Source organism: Sus scrofa, chromosome 9 (assembly GCF_054392235.1).
Source record: "Sus scrofa isolate SSC_HxYL_T2T_F1_AM1 chromosome 9, Sscrofa_HxYL_maternal_Yorkshire_Landrace_v2.0, whole genome shotgun sequence".
NCBI lineage: Eukaryota > Metazoa > Chordata > Mammalia > Artiodactyla > Suidae > Sus > Sus scrofa.
The window spans coordinates 118,634,712-118,656,455 of NC_139391.1; the positions used below are offsets into that span (position 1 = coordinate 118,634,712).

The following is a 21,744-nucleotide window of genomic DNA, read 5'->3' on the forward strand; positions in this document are numbered from 1 at the left end:
GATCACGGAATCCAGACCCGAGCTCCTGGGAATCCCACATTTGAGAAAGGAGAGAGCGATCCCAGGAAGGCTGCACCGCTGCCCACTCCTGAGAACGGATTCACACATCAGACGCTTCGAAAAGCTCACATTTTTTTTCCAGTTTTTCTCACCCAGAATCACTGCCTTTGTTTAGAGGAGGGGATGGAGGAGGAGACAGAGCCAGGAGGGAGGGGCCCGCGGGTGCCGCCGCTGCCGCCTCCGCCCCCTCAGGGTGTGCGGAGCCGGATTGCCACTCAGCTCCCGCGCCAGGGGCGACGGAAGCGCCTGGTGCCGGGGTCCAGTCGCATCCAGCTACCATCCCTCAGGACCCGACAGGCTGGCCCTGGATTCTCCAGGCATCCCCGGAGCCAACAGCTGCCGAAGGCGTCGAGGTGGGAGGGCGCTTGAACAGAACCGTCCAAGCCCTGCCAGTTTTAGTGGCCTTGGGTAAGTCTCAGTTCGCCTCCTGGGCATTCCCAGTGGGGATGCAGGAAAGGGCTGAAAGAGGCGATTAGAATGCCCCCTTGGAGCAGGGTGTGTGCAAGGGTGCCTGGCAGTGCTGGACCGGGACCGGGGTGTGCTAGGAAGCAGGCACCAGCAGCATCTCAGGTGGGTGGGTGCAGGGTTTGTGCGCGCGGCAAGCTGGGGAAAGGGGACGCCGCGCCCTAGCCTGCTGCTGGCCTCAGTCCCCCAGACCCACGTCTGCGAGCCCCGTCCCAGGTGCGAAACAGGGGCGCTACCTCTTTAAAAGCGTCCGGGCTGAGCCTCTGCCGCACCATGTGATTGCCTGAAAGGCCGGGCTGGGAGCGCTGCGGCGGGAGCCTGGAGGACGGTGAGCTGCCTTGTGGTGTCCGGAGCCCAGCCCTGCCTGGCGGGGCCGCGAGCCCTGGGCGGCACCAGGTGCCCGGAAGTTTGGGCACCGCCTCTGGAACTCCTTGGCCACCAGCAGACAGGATGGGAGCTCCCTGCATCCTGTTCTGTGGGCATGGGTAGGCAGAGCCAAGCATGGGGGACCCCTGTGGGGTGTGTGTGTGCTAGGAACTGCCTCACACCTGATAAAAAAGCCAGTGGAGGAGTGAGTGCTGCTATTTTAAGTTGTTGAATGGATCCTCTGAGGATGATTAGGGGAGGGAACAAAGATTAGGCAGAGAAAGTGTTAGGGTACCCCACCAGGCTGGGCAGGCACTGGATGTGCCAAGTGGGGTACACCCCAAAGGGCAGCTAGAGTTCCATAGCTGCCTGGGTTCCCCTCCCCCTCTAGGCAGGCCTTCCCACCCCAGACTTCCGTGACCACAGGTGCTTGCCTCCTGCCCCTTGGTGCTGCCTGCTGATGTGCCCAGCCTGTGCCCACCATGCCGCCCTCCATCTCGGCCTTCCAGGCCGCCTATATTGGCATCGAGGTGCTCATCGCCCTAGTCTCCGTGCCTGGGAACGTGCTGGTGATCTGGGCAGTGAAGGTGAACCAGGCACTGCGGGATGCTACCTTCTGCTTCATCGTGTCACTGGCAGTGGCTGATGTGGCAGTGGGTGCTCTGGTCATCCCACTTGCCATCCTCATCAACATTGGGCCACAGACCTACTTCCACACCTGCCTCATGGTCACCTGCCCTGTCCTCATCCTCACTCAGAGCTCCATCCTGGCCATGCTGGCAATTGCTGTCGACCGCTACCTCCGTGTCAAGATCCCGCTCAGGTGAGTCCAGAGCAGCTGAAGGTACCTGCCATGCCCCGTGTTGGGTGGCTTGAGGGTCATTTAGAGAAGGTAAAAGGTAGAGCGTAAGACCCCAAGTAACCAGATATTCTCTGGGCCATTGTTCCCCAGCCCTCACTCTGCCTTCCTATTCTCTGCTCTGCAGTACCCGGCTAAACTGCAGTTGAAATAGGAGAGAGCTGGGTGGCTGGAGGAATGTGAACATGGCAGTGCCCAGGACCCCAGGGCTGAAGCTGCTGCTCTTCTCCTGACTTGACCAGGGAACCCTGAGGCTGCCTGGCAGCCTAGGGTGGGGCCACCGAGACAGTCACAGTGAGTGCTAGGTGGGAGTAAGCTGAGCTCCACCAGTGGAGGGACGTGGAAGGGACGGCAGATTGCTCGGGTGGGCTGAGGGTAGATAGGAGTGCTGCTTTTCGACCCGGCCTAGACAGGTTTCCTGAAGACACTCTTCAGTTCCCTTGTTCTTTAGACATCTCTGTGCTAGCCAGCTCTTTGCTCCAGGGCCGTCCTGTTGAGCCCTAGCAATCTGATGACCTCTGCCCAACTCCCACTTATGGAATCTCTGTTGCAGGCAGGAGGAGGGAGAAATACAGGCTCCCAGTCTTAATATTCCTGTTTGGTTGCAAAACCGAGGTTCTTTATAGTTATGGCAGAGGCGCTTATGCTGTGTCCAGAGAGTACCAGGGTGGGTGGCCTAAGAGAGGCAGTCTTCTCATGCAGGTGTCCAATCCACATTAGGGCTCCTTCCCCGGGCCTGCCAGGCCAGGATCTCGTCACCAGGCAGTGCCTGGACCACCAAGTGCCAGCAAATGCCTGGGCACACTGCCAGCGCCGGCCTCACTGGGACACTCTTGTGGTGTGCTTGCCCCTTCTTTAAATCTTCTCCCCAGCAGATTCCCTTTCTACTGGGGAGTTCTGGCCATCTCCAGCACCTGCCATTCCTGGGGTAGCTTCCCTATCTGGGACATGTGGCCTCTGGCCGCATTTGGCACCTTGCCCAGGCAGGCCTATGGCATCCATGTTTCTCCTGTTTGCATAACATTTGTGCACATTTAATTTTTCAAAGCTTTTAAAATGCCCCATATTTTCCCCTCTTTTCACCATGATCCTGTAAGGGAGGTGAAGTAGGAGCTGGTAAAAGGGAAGCAGATCCAGAGACTCTCCCGAAGCTGGTTGGAAGCAGAGCCTTGATCCCACTGTCCCCCTTCCTTCCCGATTCCCCCACACCTCATCCCTCAGATGCCAGTCTCTCTGCCCTGTTCACTCCCCTCACAACCTCCAGGTTTTCCTGGCGAAGTTAGGTGAAAACTGCTGCTCAGGGGAGAAGGGAAGCCATGGAAGGCAGCCCAGAAGCCCGGTAAGCTCAGCCCCTGAGGGGCCTTCATGCTGCCATTAGTCCCAGGTCATGGCTGGGCTGTGCCAATAAAGCTGGTTTCAACCCATTAGAGTGGGCTGGGCCTCTGAGCCTGGCCATTATAACAAAGTGTTGCCACATTAGGAAAGTCATACAGATATGTGGATATAGGAAGGCTGCTTAAGAAATTCAGTCTACTGAGTGGTGCCAAGGCAAACCAAAGGCCTGGTCATGATGTGACGGCGGTCACGGGCCCACAGAATGTGCCCTGCTTGTCCTGTGGAGATGAGGATGGATGTGCTGGCAGGAACTGCAGGCTCATTCCTCCAAAAGGCAGTTTCTGTAGCTCCTTGCTCCAGCCTCAGAGAGCTAAGGGTCTTGAGGAGCGGTCTTTGGAGGGCCAAAGCAGGGGTGTACATAGAGGCTGAGAATACAGGCCTGGGTTCAAATCCTCTCTATGAATTCCTAGCTGTGTGATCTTGAAAAAGTCCCTTGTTAACCTGCAGTTTTACTTTTCACATCAGTAAAAGGAGACAATAATGATAGTACCTTCTTCCTGGGATGATTGGAAGACTATAATAAACTCCCTCATAAGTGCAATACACTTAGTATTAGATGCAAGCCATAAATGGTAGGTTTATATTTGTAGTTTTATTATCATTATTAACATATGGCTCCAAGTGGGTCTGAATAGAAAAGCCCTGTGCCACTGCACACACTCATGTTCTTATATAGCAACACCTATGCCCATACACACATGCACACACACAACACATCATATGTCCCAGGAGATGTCAAAGGACTATTCAATGATATTTATACATGGTTTTTGTCCCTCGCTAGATTGTCATGCGTCAAGGGCAGCCACCTGGGAGGCAACCACATTTTGTTCGTTTCTGCAATTTCTCCAGAACGCCTAGCATAGTGTCTGTCACACAGCAGACATTCAGTAAATGTCGACTGAATTGAATGAGTTTTCAGAGCTCACCCGCATGAGCCTCAGGCAGGCCTTCCAGCAATTTAACCTCTAATCTTCTTGCTGGGGCCTATGCCTTCCCAGGATTCTACCTCAGGGCCCAGACGGTGGCGGCCTCCACATCCACTCAGGTGACTCCTTCAGAGCCACACTCCAGCAGTACCTGAGAGAAGAGTCTTTCTCTTGAGTTAGAGAAAGGCTGCTGGAGCTAGCTTCCAAAACTGGGATCCTAGAGGCTAGGCTGAGGTGATGAGCCAGTCCAGCCCCTTTTTGATCATTGCCCAGGTTCCCCTGCAGAAGGAATAGCTGCTACCCTCTGGGCAGCTGAAGTCAGCAGGTTGCTGGGTCTGGGAGTCCACCTTTTCGCCGGAGGTCTCCACATGCCTGGCTCTCTGCCCTGACAAGCCCGTCGGGAGTGTGTGCAGCCCCAGGCATCTGGGAGTGATAGTGACCAAGCATCAGTGAGGGATGTTTGGGGCATTCAGTGACAGGTGTCATCTGGGTCCTTCACCAAGCAAGGGATGGTTTGATCTGTCCATCACAAATTTTAGTTCCTTCCACTTGGCAAAAAGCCAAGAGAAAAAAAAGGTTCGCATTGTGCAGTGTGATCCAATTACAAGAAAAAAAAGAAAAAAAAAAGCTTAAATTGTTGATTTATCCATAACCTGAGGTCATTTACATGTATTTTGCTGGTTATTTGCATAGCACCTCCACATGGCTTAGTAATTGATACCCTATTCTCCTCAGCTCCTACTTCTAGGGAATCTCCAGCATGCACTGCACCACCCCCTCACCCTGGGTTTTCTTTGTGGCACTCTGTGCCAGTTTGATACCTATTCCAAGAGGCTCATTATGGGGAGGAGCGCCAACCATGGGCTCCCTCACAAAAGCCCTCTCTGTGGGAAGGTCTGTGACCAGATAGGTTGAAGTGGGGTGAAGGGGTGATGGGTATTTGGGAGTCAGAAATATTTGAGTTTGAACCTTGCTTTGTTGCAAACTAGCTGTGCAACCTTGAATAAATTATTCAACCCCTCTGAGCCTCCTCTCCTCCCACAGCTCCCCCCATCAGTTTATCTAAAACTCAGATTCAGGCATTAGCCCAAATATCTTGTCGGAAGCAGAGACAGGGTTTGAAACCAGGTCAGTCTAACAGATGCCTTTAAGCAGTGAGCCCAGGTGCATTTTGAATCAGCCTCAAGAAACTGTAGGGTTTATGGAGGAGTTTCCTTAAAGATTTCAGTGGGGGTGATTTTTCTCCTTTGATTTTTGCCAGTGGCCTCTGCTCCAGTCCATACTTAGTGCCTCTTCCTCCCCCTTCACCTTCACTCCAGTGGGTGGTTGAGCCCTGGCAGTCCTGCCTTTGTCCAGAGCTGGAGGCCTGCCCAACTGGGCTGCTGACCAGAGAAGCACAGTGTGGAGTAGGGGAGGATGGTCTGTTGGCCAAGAGCTCTGACAGGAAAGAGATCTGGTAGATGAAGGTGGGTTTGCTTCGGGGGATCAATTCAGCCCCCTCCCCCACCAACTAACTGGGCTTTTCTTGACTGCTAAACTACATCCTGTGCTTGTACCCCTTCAGGCGACCACCTGTGGCCTCATGGTCCCAGAACAATTGCTCTCTAGGGGTGTCATCTGCTTTCAGCTGAGGTAGGCTCTCTCTAGCTCTTCTGTCTAAGGATGGGGATTAGTTATCAGCCTAGGGTGTCTGAGACAGAGAGGAGTGCTAGCAAGCCCTGCAGCCCAACTCCGTCACATTTGCAGAGGAGGAAACAGAGGCCTAGGGTTCCAGGATGTTCAAGGTCACTCAGCCACAGGCTCTTTTCTCCTCCCAATTCTGAGTCTTCCTCCCCAGCTTCTGAGTAAAAGGCAGTCACCCCTCAAGGAATAGAACAGAGAAATGCAGCCCCTACAAGTTAAGGCAGCAAATTAATGGTGGGCTTAGAGGGGGGAAATGACGGAAGGATGTCAGCTTTGTGATTATAAAGGTAATTTCTTTGTTCGAATTAGGGATGGGCTTCAGGTGGTTTTTTCTAAAGATCATGCTGGGCCATCTGGATTAGTGTCTGTGGTGAAAGCATCTCCTGGCTGGTATTGAAGAGGCTTCTAGGAAGCCTCTGAGAGCTTTAGGAGCAAGATGCTTGGGTGTGAGTGCTGCTTGGAAGCAGGGGAATGATTAAGACACCTTCTGGAGAACCGCTCTACCCAGAGGTCATAGGGTGGAGGCTTAGAGGCTGTGCCTTGACATTTGTCATTTATTTCTGAGCATAAAAGCAATCCATGTTTATTGTTAAATGTTTGAGAAATATAGAAAAGAATAAAGATGGCAAAATCACCAGTAATTCTATCATTACTACTGTTAACATTATGGTGTTCTAAGAAAATTTTTTCATGCAGATAGATAGATAGATGATAGATAGATAATTATTTTTATATAATTGAGTGCCTCCATGGTTTTTATATCCCACTTTATTCACTTAGTGTTATCTTATAAGCATTTCCCCCATGTCAGTAAAAAAAGATTTTGTAAGGATTTTTATAGTGGTATAATATCGTGTTGTCTTTTTATTCATCTTTTAGGTCTTAGCTAAAACAGCTCCTTCTTAGGGAGGACTCCTCTGACCCCCTCCTCACCTGGACCAGGTTAATTTCCTCTGTTAGGTACTCCGGTTGGATCTATTTCTCCCTCCCCATCTCTCCTGGCCCAGGTAGATTTTCTGGGCTTGGTAAGCACCAAAAGAGCCAGGACCACATATGCCGCATGCACATGTATCCCTCATGCCTGGCACAGAGTAGGCCTGCTGTAAACATTTTTTTTTAAAGAAATGATTATCATATTTTATTGGCTCATAATTTTGACTATTTAGATTGTTACTGATTTTTAATTTTTACAAATAATGCTGCAGTGATGCCCACAATTCACATTGTAGAATCAGGGCCAAGCCTAGAACTCTGGGTTGTGCGTCTTGGTAAATAGCAGACCTTCCATCTGTAAGGATTTTCTTATAAGGTTAAATATTTCCCAACTCCCTTTCCTCTAACTCTCCTTGTTTGTCCCACCGAATTTCGCCAAAACTGCAAATCGCCAGAGTGCCTCTGGCATTCCTCAGCCCATTTGCCCTGCTGGGCTCCGAAGAGCAGGACCATCTGGGTCCTGAGTCTGGTCCACATTGCTGGTCTCTACTCCCTGAGACCTGGGCATCCTTTTTCTTTGCCTTTTGGTTAGGAGAAAAGTACCTAGTGTAGAGGGCTTGGAGTGTGGTACTTCCTGGCCCCATTTTTCAGGGTGGTCACAGAACTGAGAGGAAGGAGGATACCTGGTTCCTTGAGCTGCGTGAATCACCCCTTCAGCCTCACCTTCCTTAATTCACGGCTACCAGCTGCTGTAGAACAAAGAAAAGGCTGGCAGCTGATGGTGGGATGGGGAGGGAAGGGGAAGCAGGAGGGTGAGCCTTGGCATTTATGTCGCCTTGGGAATACTGGCTTGGGGGCGGGCAGGGAGTTGGGAGCAACTGGCAGGGGGCTTCCCTGACCCAAAAGAAAAGGAGATTGGGTGTCTTATCCTGCAATGCTCCTCACCCCACAAGTTTTTTCCTTAGCAGGATTGTAGAGAGCTGTGGGGTTTAAGGAGCTGGAGGCATCAGTTTGTCTATTAGATAAACATGCTTTGAGCACTGACCATGTACCAGGTACTCTCTGGGACCTGTGGATACAAAGATGGGCAGGCTGGTCTGGTCTCTATCATTATCTGGTTCTTAGACACTGTTAGGACTGTGGATTCCTACAGACCAAGGTGGCCAAGTTAAAACTCCCAACCTGCCCATGGTAGGAGTTGGGGTGGCTGGAGACTGGCACCAGACACCTTGCAGTGCTTGGGCTGGGCAGCTGGACCCAACTCCACACACACTCTCTGCAGCCCTGGCCACGTAGCAAAAGACCTTTGGGACTGTTCCTGATGCCTGCCTTCAGAGCTTCCCTGTCCTTGAGGAGGGCAACTGGTCACCCTGATTTGTCTTCACATGCAGAGAGCCCTAATATAGAAAGATCTATTCATTCATTCATTCAGCAGTACTTATCAGGTGCCTCCTTTGTGCCAGGCATTGTTATGGATACTTGGGATATATTCATTAACAAAACAAAGGTCTCCTTAGAGTTTCCATGCTAATGAGTTGGCGGACAGATGCTAAATAATAAATATAATACAACAGGAGTTCCCATAGCGGCTCAGCTATAAGGACTCCAACTAGTATCCATGAGGACATGGGTTTGATCCCTGGCCTTGCTCAGTGGGTTAAGGATCTGGCATTGCTGTGGCTGTGGTGTAGGCTGGCAGCTGCAGCTTCGATTTGACCCCTAGGCTGGGAAGTTCCATATGCCATGGATGCAGCCCTAAAAAAAAAAAAAAAAAGACCAAAAAAAAATCTATAGTACCTCTATGTAGACTGTTATTAAGTGAAAAGAGTGTAGCAAATGGGATTGGGAATGCCAGGGTGGGGTGGAGAGAAATGTTTGCAGTTTTAAATGGTATGGTAAGAGAGGCGTCCTTGAGAAGCCTTTTGAGCAGTCTTGAGGCTGAGACTCTGCCTTGCAGATATTGGGAAAATATTCCACAGAGAAGAAATAATTAGAACAAAGGTGCTAGGAAAGGACCATACTCAAGTGTTTGAGGACTAGCAAGGAAGTCTGTGCGGCTGGGATAAAGGGGGAGGAGTGGTCGGAGATAGGGCTGGAAAGTTAATGAGCTTGGAAGCAGCTGAAAGGACATTGGCTTTTACTCTGAGAGAAATGGGAGCCATTGCAGATTTAGGGCAAGAAAGTGACATGATCTGACTTAAATTTTAAAGGCTCACACTGGCTGTTGTGTTAAGAATATGCTGTAGGGGTAGCATGCTGTAGGGACTAATTAGAAGCTATGGCAGTAAGTCAGGCAAGAGGAGGAAGGTGGCTTGAATCAGAATGATAGCAAGCAGAGGAGGTGATGAGAAGTGATTAATTCTGGATGTGCGTTTTCAGATTTTAACTTTTTATTCTTTTTTTTATTGAGGTAAAATGTTCATACAGTAAAGTGCATAAGTCTTGGAGTTCCCTTTGTGGCTCAGAGGTTAACAAACTCAACTAGGATCCATGAGGATGCAGGTTTGATCCCTGGCCTCACTCAGTGTGTTAAAGTTCCAGTGTTGCCATGAGCTGTGTAGGTTGCAGATGTGGCTCGGATCTGGCTTTGCTGTGGCTGTGATGTAGGCTGGCAGCTACAGATACATTTTGGGAACTTCCATATGCCATGGGTGCGGCCCTAAAATGGGGAGTGAAAAAAAAAAGGCATGAGTCTTAAATGTATAGGTCAATAAACTTTGCATGTGGATATATCTATGTATCCACCACCCAGATCAGTAGTTGGAACATTTTCAGTAATCTAGAAGGCTCCCTTGTGTCCCATCCAGTCAGTATTTTCCAAAAGGTAACCACTATTCTGACTTTTATCCCCATAGATTGATTTTACGTGTTCTTGAACTTTTATAAAGGGAATTGAGCAGTATAAACTCTCTTATGTATGCCTTCTGAAGCTTAAAATTATGTCTGAGATTCATCCCTATTATCAAATGAAGTAGTATGTTTTGGATTTTGTTTTTGTTTTTGTTTTTGTTTTTCTTCATTGCTGTTAGAATCCCATTATATACATGTGCCAGAATTTGTTTAAATTCTGGATGTATTTTGAAGAAAGAAAAAAGTTGCTTATGGATTTGATGTAGGGTGTCAAAGGAAGACAAGTCCAGTATGACCAAACTTTTAGTTCTAAGCAACTGGAAGTATGGAGTGGGCATTACCCAAGGTGGAAAAGTCTGCAGGTGATACAAGTTTGGAGAGTAATAAAAGGAGTTTGGATTTAGAAAGGTTGAGTTTGGAGTGTCTATTAAATACCTCAATGGAATGTTGAGCAGGCAGTTGGATGGACATACAAGGATGGAGTTCAGGAGAGAGGTCTGGGCTGGGGATATAAATGTGAGAGCTTTTGGCATATAGATGGTGTTTAAACCCGCAAAGCTGGATGAAATCCCCAAGAGAGAAAGTAGCAATAGAGAAGATGATGCAGATGACATGATACTATACATAGATAAGCCTAAAGATGCCCCAAGAAAGCTAGTAGAGCTCATCAATGAATTTGGTAAAGTCGCAGGACACAAAATTAATGTATAGAAATCTACTGTATTTCTATATTCTAAAAGCAAAGTATCAAAAAGAAGAATTAAGGAAATAATCTCATTTGCCATCACATCAAAAAGAATAAAATACCTGGGAATAAACCTACTTAAAAGGCAAAAAGCCTGGAGTTCTCATTGTGGCACAGTGGAAATGAATCCGACTAGGAACCATGAGGTTGCAGGTTTGATCCCTCGCCTTCTTCAGTGAGTTAAGGATCTGCACTTGCCATGAGCTGTGGTGTAAATTGCAAATGCAGCTCAGGTCCTGCGTTGCTGTGGCTGTGGTATAGGCTGGCAGCTGTAGCTCCAATTGAACCCCTAGCCTGGGAACCTCCATATGTTGTGGGTACAGTCCTAAAAAAGCAAAAAAAAAAAAAAAAGGCAAAAAACCTGTACTCTGGAAACTATAACACACTCATACAAGAAATTGAAGATGACACAAATAGATGGAAAAATATGCCCTGTTCTCGGATTGGAAGAATCAATATTGTTAAAATGAACATACTACCCAAGGCAATCTATAGATTCAGTGAAAGCCCTATCAAAATACCAATGGCATTTTTCATAGACCTGGGGTAAATAATTTTAGAATTTGTAAGGTAACGCAAAAAGATCCAGAATAGCCAAAACAATTTTGAGAAAGAATAGAGCTGGAGGAATCAGGCTTCCTGTCTTCAGACTATACCATAAAGGTACAGTAATCAAAACAGTATGGTAAGGGAGTTCCCATCATGGCACAGCAGAAATGAATCTGACTAGGAACCATGAGGATCCAGGTTCAATCCCTGGCCTTGCTCAGTGGGTTAAGGATCCAGCGTCACTGTGAGCTATGGTGTAGGTCGCAGACTTGGCCCTGATCCTGCATGGCTGTGGCTGTGGTGTAGGCTGGCAGCTGTAGCTCCAATTGGACCCCTAGCCTGGGAAACCTCCATGTGCTGTGGGTGCAGCCCTAAAAAGCGAAAACAAACAAACAAAACCAGTATGGTAATGGTACAAAAACAGACACATAGATCAATGGAACAGGATAGAGCCAGAAATAAGCCCAAGCACTTGCAGTTAACTAACCTATGACTAAGGAGGCAAGAATATACAATGGATAAAAAACAGTGCCTTCAATAAGTGTTGCTGGGAAAATTGGACAGCTACTGTAAAATAATGAAATTAGAGCACTCTCTAACACCATACACAAAAATAAACTCAAAATAGGTTAAAGACCTAAATGTGAAGCCAGATAATGTAAAACTCCTTGAAGAAAAAAATAGGCAGAATACTCTTTGACATAAATCACAGAAATTCTTTTTTGGATCTGTCTCCTAAAGGAAAGGAAATAAAAGCAAAAATAAACAAGTGGGACTTAATTAAACTTAAAGGATTTTGCATAGCAGAGGAAACCATCAACAAACCCAAAAGGCAGCCCACTTAATGGGAAAAAATATTTACAAATGATACGGCCAATAAGAACTAATATCTAACATATATAAACAGCTCATACAACTCAACATCAAAAAAACCAAGCAACCTGATTAAAAAATGGGCAGAAGTACTGAAAAGACATTTTTCCAAAGAGGATATGAAGATGGCCAACAGGCACATGAAAAGATGCTCAACATCACTAATCACCAGGGAAATGCAAATCAAAACCACAATGAGATATCAACTCACACCTGTCAGAATAGTTATCATCAAAAAGAGCACACATACAAGTGTTGGCAAGGATGTGAAAAAAAGGAGCCCTCCTACATTGTTGGTGGGAATGTAAATTGGTGCAGCCCCTGTGGAGAATAGTACGGAAGCTTCTCAAAAAAACTAAAAATAAAACTACCATGTGACCCAGCAATTCCACCCCTGGGTATATATCCAAAAACCCCAAAACAGTAATTCAAAAAGATGCATTCATCTAAATATTCATAGTGGCAGTACTTACAATTGCCGGAATATGGAAATAGCCTAAATGTGCATGAACAAATGAATGGATAAAGAAAATGTGTTATCTGTGTATACAATGAAATACTACTCAACCATAAAAAGAATGAAATGTTGCCATTTGCAGCAACATGGAGGACTTGGAGGGCATATACTAAGTTTAAAGAGTTGAAAAGAAAAACATACTGTATGATATTACTTATATGTGGAATCTAAAAAATACAACAAACTAGTGAATATAACATTTTAAAAAAGCAGATTCACAGATATAACAGAGAACAGACTAGTGGTTACCAGTACAGAGGAGCAAAATGGGGCAAGGAGGCACAAACTATTGGGTATAAAATAGGCTTAAAGATGTATTATTCAACATGGGGAATATAGCCAATATTCTGTAATAACTGTAAATGGAAAATAAGCTTTCAAAATTGTATAAAAATTTTTTAAAAGAAGAGGAGAGGACCAAGACTGAGCATTGAGAGGCTAGAGAGAGTGCTTTAATCAGCAAGAGGGACTGCAGGAGAGTCACAGACAGGAAGAAACCCAGTGCCCTAAGCATGGTGTCCTAGAAGCCAAGTATAGAGAGTATATCCAGGGGAAACAAGAGACTGGCTGTCAAATATTGCCACGTGGGTCAAGTGAGATGAGGACTGAGAATTACCATTGTATTTTGCAAGAGCCATGTTAATGTAGTGGTGGGAACAGAAAGCCTTATTGGAGAGGGCTCAAAAGAGAAGAGGAATGAAGTTGAAGGCAGCTAGCATAGATTACTCTTTTGAGGAATTTTGTTATAGAACGCAAAGTTGTGGATCAGGAGCTGTCAGGAGAAGTGGGAACAAGGCTTTTGTTTTGTTGTTTGCTAAGATAGGAGGTATATTAATATGTCTGTATAATGACTGAGATAACCCAGTAGAGAGTGCAAAATAAATGATAGGGCAAAAGAGAGAATTTCTGGATTGACATCCTTGTTTATAGGCAAGCAGGGATGGGACCTAGGACAGATAGGTCCTAGGGACTGGCTTTAGAGGAGCCCAGAGATCATCTAACAAGCCGGAAGGCAGCATGTGTGGGTGCAGATGCTGGGAGGTGAAGTTCTTTCTAAGTGTTTCAGTTGTCTTAGTGAAGTGGGAAGCAAGGTCATCAGCTGAGAGGGAGGAAGTGATGGATCGAGTAGCAAGTGTGAAATAATTCTTTAGGAAGTGGGAGAATGACTAGACTCAGAAAGTCTAGTATAACTGGGGGCAGCATTAAAGGCCCACCTAAAGTTTGAGGTGATAAATTTGTGTGTGCAGCTGCACAGGCATAGACATGGAGGAGGCAAAGAGTTCATTCCTTCACTAATTCAGAAGTGCCAGATTCCGTGCTAGGCATTAGGTCCAGAAGTCGGCCCTGGTCCCTGCCCTCATGGAATTTAGAACCTAGTTGGGTGGCGAGCCAAGACACAGATAAACAAGCCGGTAGCTACAGTTACAACTTGAGAAGAATTTGAGGAAGGAAGCCATCCTGGAATTCGTTGTGGCTAGCCCTTGCTGGCTTCTCCAAAGCCTGTGTTAGTGTCCAGAGAGACCCATGGGGCCCAAGGACTAAGATAGGGCCTTGTAGGCCTTGTGGTTCATGGTCAAGGGTTTGGATTGCATTCTAGGTGCACAGTAAAGCCCTTGAGTGCTTTAAGCAGGGAATGACATAAACCAAATTACAGTTTTTAAATGTCAAAAGTCCTTAACAAAATATTAGCAAATCAAATCCAGTGATACATAAAAAGGATAATACATCACAACCAAATAGGTTTTAGTCCATGCAAGTATGGTTTAACATTTGAAGAAAAAAAAAATCAATTGGTGTATTCACCACATTAACATAAGAAGGTCACCCTGTCTGCTGTGTGGAGGATGTCTTCTGGGGGGTGGGGGGGGAGGGGGACTGGTGGCCAGGGTGCAGATAAGAAAGGACAGTAGGAGAGCATGATGTAGGGGGGTTTTGGCAGGAAGGGAGCTGAAGAGGTGGTGAGTGATAGGGAAAACAGCAGATTCAAATATGTTGGAGTTAGAACCAACTGGCAGTGGACTGTCTGTGCAAAGTGGGAGACTGATCAAGTGTGAACCCCAGGATTAAGGCTGAAGCCACAGGGTGGATGATGGTACCATTTCTGGAGATTGAGAAGGGTGAGGAAGGGAGGAATGGGGGTGAGATTCAGATCCTAGCAGGTACTCAAGTGGAAGCGATATATTGGCAGGCCCACTGGTGGTCTCTCTCTTGCTTATTCCCCACTCTCCATCCCTTCCTGTGGTTCCCCCAGATGGACCCCTCCTCACAGAGTCCTTCAGATATCCAGCAAGTTTCCTGGGTGCCTCCAGCTTCTCCATCCCCTCTTCCCACCTCACTTCTCAGGAGGCTATTGGCTTTCTTAGGCTGAAACCACAGCAATAAGGACATGTGGCTTTGGACACCCTAAAGTTTCCGGAAGAAGGCAGCAGAGTTGGGGGTTCATCTTTCCTGCCAGGCTTTTATTCAGAATGAGACAGAGTAGTTTCTATGATAGGTGAGGTCCCCCAAGCCTCTGCCTATCCTCAGTCAGGTGGGCCCTCTCCTTAGATACTCTGTGCGCCTCCCCAGCCTCATTTCCCACCCTCATTGCTGGAGCCTCCTGGTGGCCTGGCACTGTGGACAGGTGAGTCCCCTACACAGTAGGTGTTCCTCCCCAGCTCCACAACAGGCTCTTCTCCTGGCTGCTAGATTGGCCCTTCGCTCAGTTTCAGCTAATGCCGCAGAGAAGATGGTCACCCAATAAGCAGGCAGTTATCAAGTATCAGCTCAGCCTAGCCCTGATGGGAGAGCAGGTAGGATGGGCGAGCCCCAAGGCTGACATAGGGCACACAGGGTCAGGGTCTCTGTCTCCATGGACTACTTGCAGAAGCACTGTCAGCTCTTCCATGCAGAAATGATCTCCTTTAGCCTTGTGTATCTGAGAAAGCTTCGCAGTGCAGTTGGCAGGGTTGGCCCAAGCCCTGAGAGCCAGACCTCGCAGCTCTCACCATGCAGCTTGCTCTCAGAGTCCACAGGCTTTCAATTCTCTGCTTCCCACCCCTGGGAGAGCAGGAGCCAAGACTACAGCAGGGCAAGAGCTGCTTCTCAGCCCTTTTTTTCCTATCTCAAAGGTACCAAGGGCTCTGATGCCCACTCACCCAGTTGGGATGGGAACTCACCCAGCAATGATTCTCTTGTGGGCACAGGAGAAAGGTTGCTGGAAAAAAGCCTTTCTACCCCAGATTATTTTTCCATTTTGTTTATTGAAGCATAATTGACTTAGAATATTACATTAGTTTCAGGTGTACAACAGAGCAGTTTTTTTTTATTTTTATACATTACAAAATAATCAGCAGGATAAGTCTAGTTATTGTCTGTCACCATACAAAGTTATTACAGTACTATTGACATATTTCCTCTGCTGTATATTACATCCCCATGACTTATTTTATCCCAGTTGTTTTTAATGATCACCTTTTCAGAGGGACATTTCTCTCCCTTGCTGTACGGAGGTACACCAGTGGAATAAAGTGTAAGAGAGAGCAGTCTTCCCAGACAGATGATTCAAGCACTTAGAATTGTGTTGTTTTGAAGTTGTTACTTAACCTTTCTGAGCTTCCATTTCCTCTTCTGTAAAACAGGCTTCTTATTACTTCCTTCCACAGGTTGTTATGAGGCTTAGAGATGAGATACACTCAGGGGCTAGCACATAGCAGGCACTCAGTAAGTAGAAGCTGTTACTCATGTGGATAATCCAAACTTGGTTTTCATTTACCACTTGTTATATGGCTGCTGTAGTCCCACTCGGATCAAGCCCTTGTTGGGATGAGCTGCACGTTCCGTGGGAGCAGGATGTGGTTTTCTCCATCTGCCTGGCTCACTATATTTCAGTACCTGACAGCACACACCTGGCTGGCACTTAGTAGGTGGCTGAATCAGTGTCCATGGGGGGAAGGAAGGCTTAGTGGGGGTGACTGAGTCACCAGGTTGGGAAGAAGTCAGTTGGCTATTTTATATTCACCCACAGAGGGTAATCGCAGGTACTGGAGAATGAAGGGTTATTTCAGTAAAACATCCCCAGGAAACCAGAAGAGTGAAGGGTCTCACTCCAACTTACCTGGCAAGTTACAGGGGGAGTAGCCTGATCTCTTGACCCCAGCTTAGCTCCCGTCGGTCCCCATGCTGCTCCTGTTTCTTTGAGGAAAGGGTACCACAGCCCCTCCTGAGCTCTGTCTGTCTTCTCCCGAGGGCCTCATCCTGCTTTTCCTGGAGGATTGGCATCTGAGGGAGTTGAAGCAAGAGCTCCCCTGGGGACTGGCGGCTCCATAAATCCTCTCTGGGGAAGAAAACATTCACAGTGTTTGGGAACTCCCTGTGCTCAGAAGACACACCTGCCACAGTGGTCCATCCTCTGCAGAGTGAACACAACACCCCCTACCCCACATCAGGGACTCCCGGGGCTGCCTTGATGAGAATGGCCCAGGAGGGAAGAGACACAGACACCACCCAGAGTGACTGTGTCAGGCCCAGGGGCTGCCAGTCTGGGAGCAGCCAGCAAGCCAGCAAGGGGTGTGAAGGCATGACACCTTCCCTCTGCCACCACCACCTTTCATCATGGCAGGAGGCCATGGCAGCTCCAGGCTCTGGGAGGGGAGCTATAGCTTTTTATTTTTAAAATCAAAAAATTAGGAGTTCCCGTCGTAGCGCAGTGGTTAACGAATCCGACTAGGAACCATGAGATTGCGGGTTCGGTCCCTGCCCTTGCTCAGTGGGTTAAAGATCCGGCGTTACCGTGAGCTGTGGTGTAGGTTGCAGACGTGGCTCGGATCCCGCGTTGCTGTGGCTCTGGCGTAGGCCGGTGGCTACAGCTCCGATTCAACCCCTAGCCTGGGAACCTCCATATGCCGCCGGAGCGGCCCAAGAAATAGCAACAACAACAACAAAAAGACAAAAAAAAAAAAAAAAAAAAAAAAATTAGGTTCTGGGTTTCCAGACCTCTCATTTAATTCTGCTGGCTCACCCCTCCCCCCTCCCATCCCAATCTCTCATTCTAGGCCTAGGGAAGAGTCCCAACCAAGCTAATCTCTTTCCTGTTTGTGCCCACCCAGTCCTCATGCCCCACCCCCACCATTAATCCTCCTTGATGTAGGAACATAGTTTATATGTTGAAGGCAACAAGTGTTAGACCTGCCCTCACAGACACAGTCCCACGCTCTTGTGGGCGAGGCTGACAATTTACCAGCTGCCCTGTAGCAGGAGGCCTGAGCAAGCCTGGCCCACACACAGGCACACAGTGATACTCCTCCAGCCAGTGATGCTCAGCCCCACCCTTCCTTTTGCCTGAGCTCAGAACTCACTTTCTCTGCTTCCTGCTCAGTTACATCTTAACTTGTCCAGGCCTTGGAGTTCAGGAGAAGAATGAAAGAAGAATATTTAGGAGTTCCCATCGTGGCTCAAAGGAAACAAATCGGACTAGCATCCATGAGGATGCAGGTTTGATCCCTGGCCTCACTCAGTGGGTTAAGGATCCAGCATTGCCATGAGCTGTGGTGTAGGTCGCAGATGTGGCTCGGATATGGTGTTGCTGTGTCTGTGGTGTAGGCCAGCAGCTACAGCTCTGATTCGACCCCTAGCCTGGGAACTTCCATATGCCACAGGTGTGCTCCCCAAAAAAGAAAGAAGAATATTTAACACCTAAGACCATGTCTTTGTTGTTGTTTTTTTTGTTTGTTTGTTTTTTTGCTTTTTTTTTTTTTTTTTTTTTGGTCTTTTTGCCTTTTCTTGGGCCGCTCCCACGGCATATGGAGGTTTCCAAGCTAGGAGTCTAATCAGAGCTGTAGCCACCGGCCTACACCAGAGCTGCAGCAACATGGGATCCGAGCCGCATCTGCAACCTACACCACAGCTCACAGCAACCCCGGATCCTTAACCCACTGAGCAAGGCCAGGGATCGAACCCTCAACCTCATGGTTCCTAGTTGGATTCGTTAACCACTGCGCCATGACGGGAACTCCTAAGACCATGTCTTAAACACACACATACACACACAAACATACACCTCAGACAGCTGTTTCTTTCTCTTGTCTAATTCCTACTTATTATTTAAGTTAGCTCAGGAAGACTTCCTTGTTTTGTTGTGTTTATAGCTCTCCATGTCACTCACTAACACAGCCTCTGTCAGATTACAGTGAGCTAACTTCCCTCACTGGCCTGTGAGCAATTTGAGGGTGGGGTCCAAGCCTGTTCATCTCTTCTGCCCATTTTTGGTGTTCAGTGCCTGACCCGATGAATCAATAGATGAATGGTAATAGCAGAAAGTGACTCGTGAACACCTAATATTTGCTAGGCCCTGTGCTAATTTATATGGATTCCCACAATGTTATGAAAAGGGATTAATAGCATTTTATAGCAATAGTTATATTCCTATTTTCCACATTTTTTGAGAGATTAAACATCCTGTTATTAGTCCCATAGCAGCTAAGTGTAATTGGAATTAATGAATGAATAATTTAATGGATGAATGAAAAGACCTGTATTTGAGCCTTTTCTCCAACACTTGCTGCTGGGTGATTTGAAGTAAATCATTTACCCTGTTGGAGCTTAGTTTCCACATCTATAGAACGGGCACAATTCCTATCCCCACTGCAAAGAGTTGTCTGTAAGGCAGTGCTCTTGGAATAGGAGAGAAGAATGGCTTCATTGTTCAGGGGTGAGATGGTTCTGTGGCAGGGGAGGGGGAGGCAGGTCCCCCAACCCCCCACCCCAGTCTGTTCTCTGGCCTGCAATTCAGAGCACAGCCCAAGGGCTGGCCTGACTGTCTGGCACTGAGGTGGCAGAAGGAGCTAACATTGGCTGTAGGGCTGTGGGCATGTGAGTGGAGCAGAGCCCCGAGAGACAGACACAGCTGCAGCTGGGATCAGGAAGTGGGTGTTGCCCCATGCCTGGCAGAGGGACCGAGTTTGCCTTTGGAGCTGACGTTTAAAGAGAAAACCTCTTCCTTCTCAGGTGTCGTGCCACGCTGTCTACCATCTGCTGGAGCTGTAGACAGCTCCCGGCTGCTGGGAGCTGAGCCAGGCACCTCCAGCACTTGTGGAATGGAGGCTCCACACCAACAACTCCCTGACCACACTAGGTGGGGAAGTGGGTGGTATCTTGGGTTGGTGGGAAGGAATTACCAGTGACTGGATGTGCTGGCTGGTGCTGGGCTTTAGCGCCTCGATGACAGGCAGCTCCAGGTCCTCAAGGGGTCTGTGCAGGGGCACGTGTCACCTCCCACTGCTGACGTCCACACAGGCAAGGAGGGAACATTGTCTAGGTCCCAGTCTTCCCGTCAGAACATGACCTGACTCAGCTTGATCTGCTGTGAAGATTTGAAGAAAAAAAATATTCAAGGAAAACATCTGAGAGGAGAATCAAGGACAGGGGATCCCCCTCCCCATCCAGGGGAAAGTGATTCCCCAATTTGCCCAATACAGAGGGAGACTTGGAGCTAGGAACCCAGAGGCTGGAACTCAGGGCCCAGTCTGCCACTGTGTCCATTTGGACAAGCCATCTCGTTTCTCTGGCCCTGGGTCCTTATCAGTGAAGGGGGTTCACCATCCTTGCCCAACTTCCCAGGGTTGCTGCAAGGATCCAGTGAGCAGTGCGAGTGCTGAGTCTAATGAAGGTGGGGATGTTGAGAGCCACAGAATCCTGAGGGCCTCCCAACCCTGGTTCTGGCTACTTACTGCTCTATGACTCTCTGTGCCTCAATTTCTACATCTGTCAAATAGAAATAATGACATCTTCTACCTCATGGGATTGTTGAGAGGATTACACAGGAAAATAATGTAAACCCCCCATCTCTCCCCAGAGGGTTCACTCTTCCCCTTTCCTGCTATTTCGTGGGAGGGTGGGTGATGGATGGATAGCAGTGTGAGCACGTGCATGTATGTCTCTGTTGTGGTTGGGATGGACAGCTGACACACCCATCCACCAGCATGGCTTAAGGGGTTCCTTTACATGCATCCTTTACAAGCCTGCTGTTGGAGAGCGTGGCCTTGGGGACATGGCTGTGGCAGGGTTGGGAGTCACATAGCACTGTATAAGGTGCTCTGTCACTGTTCTGGGTACAGTGCCCGGGGTACCTCCCTCCCTTCTTCAGGCTCCTTCATGAACCTGGGGGCTGCTGGCAGGAGGGCATCCTGAGGAAGAAGGAAACATGAGGTCCCAGAGGAGAGGGAGCACCTGCCTGCCTAGTATCTCCTCAATGTCAGGAGCAGCACTAAGGACCTTCTTTGGTTGCATATTTAATTTTATTTAGCACTGAAAGGCTGCTATCAACACCATTTTCCAAGTAAAGAAATAGAGAACCAGGGAGGTAAAGGAACTTGCAGTTTGTTACCCAGCTAGTAAGTAACAAAACAGATTTGAACACCTGCCTGCCAAATCAAAGTGAATGTTATCTGTGATTACCACCGCCTCTGGCCACTATTCTCAAGGATGACCAGACTGTGGGAGACCACAGCCCCTGTCCGCAGGGAGCTTCTAAGCTGACATGAAGAGAGAACATAAGATTTTGAAGATAACAGAAGAAATCAGCTGAGTGAAGAGGGCTGAGATTTCTGGGACAGAGGCTGCTGGTGGGCACAGGCCTGGCCTGACCTGCAGCCTGGTTTCCTTTAGGCCCTGCCTGCTTTCTTGCAGGTTCTAGGGCCTGCACATGCTCCTTCGCACAGCTGCCTTGATCACAAGTGCAGGGAAGCTAAATCAGGAGGTGTTGCTAGCATCATAGCAGCAGAAATAATCCCATGCGGTCCATGGAAGTGAGAGCGGTGAAGATGGGCTGGAGAAGCTGCCCAGTCCTGGGGCTGAGTGCTGTGAGGGTTCAGGGAAGACTTTTCTGAAGTGGCATGTGTCTTGCAAGCAGCACTGGGCCAGAGGCAGAGGAACCTGGGTTCAGTCTCAGCCCAAACAGTCTCCAGCCAAGCAGTGGCCCCGGGCACACACCAAACCTTCCTGGGCCTCAGTTTTTCCATTTGTAAAATGGCACCAACAAAATCTGCCCTTTCTGTAACGCAAGCTGATGTGTAACAAGGAGGATCCCTGGTTGGAAGTGCTTTGTAAGGAGAGCTGTGCCATGCCAGTCTCATTTCACTGAGGTGGAGAGTCCCTTGCCTGCTCCCTTTTTCCTTGCCTGGCTCCCTGCCTTGTGGTGGAGGTGACTGTCCATTAAGAGAAATAGGTCACACAGGTGGTTTGTAAGGGACCTGGCAGGGATTGAGTTCCTATTTCCTGTAGGATCCAAGACAATGCCTTTCCTTTTTCTGGGCTCCTCAGATGACCTCCTCACCAAACAAGGATGGGGAGGGTTGCTTTTGTGCCAGCCATTAGCCTGAATGCCACTGGGCCCTGCTATTCACATACACTGCCATCTGAGAAGCTTGAACAATAAGGAATTCTGGGGAACTTAGACTATAACCCCTGCCCCTCAAAGTCCTTCCAGCCTCATGGAATGTGAGACACAAAACACTGGTTTGGGGGCTGGCTGGCCTAAGTTGCA

At 48.2% G+C, this 21,744-nt stretch overlaps 1 protein-coding gene across 16 annotated transcripts in view; it reads left to right on the forward strand.

Moving 5' to 3' along the window:
- Positions 1-255: 255 nt before the first annotated feature.
- The window catches only part of ADORA1 (adenosine A1 receptor), a 37,813-nt gene continuing 16,324 nt past the window's right edge, over positions 256-21,744 (forward strand). For 2 of the 16 annotated variants that reach the window (XM_084974673.1, XM_005653723.4), the window contains exons 1-2: positions 256-468; positions 1,283-1,714. In XM_084974673.1, the coding sequence (XP_084830799.1) occupies positions 1,498-1,714 (217 nt within the window). In that variant the 5' untranslated portion in view covers positions 256-468; positions 1,283-1,497. 16 annotated transcript variants of the gene reach the window in all.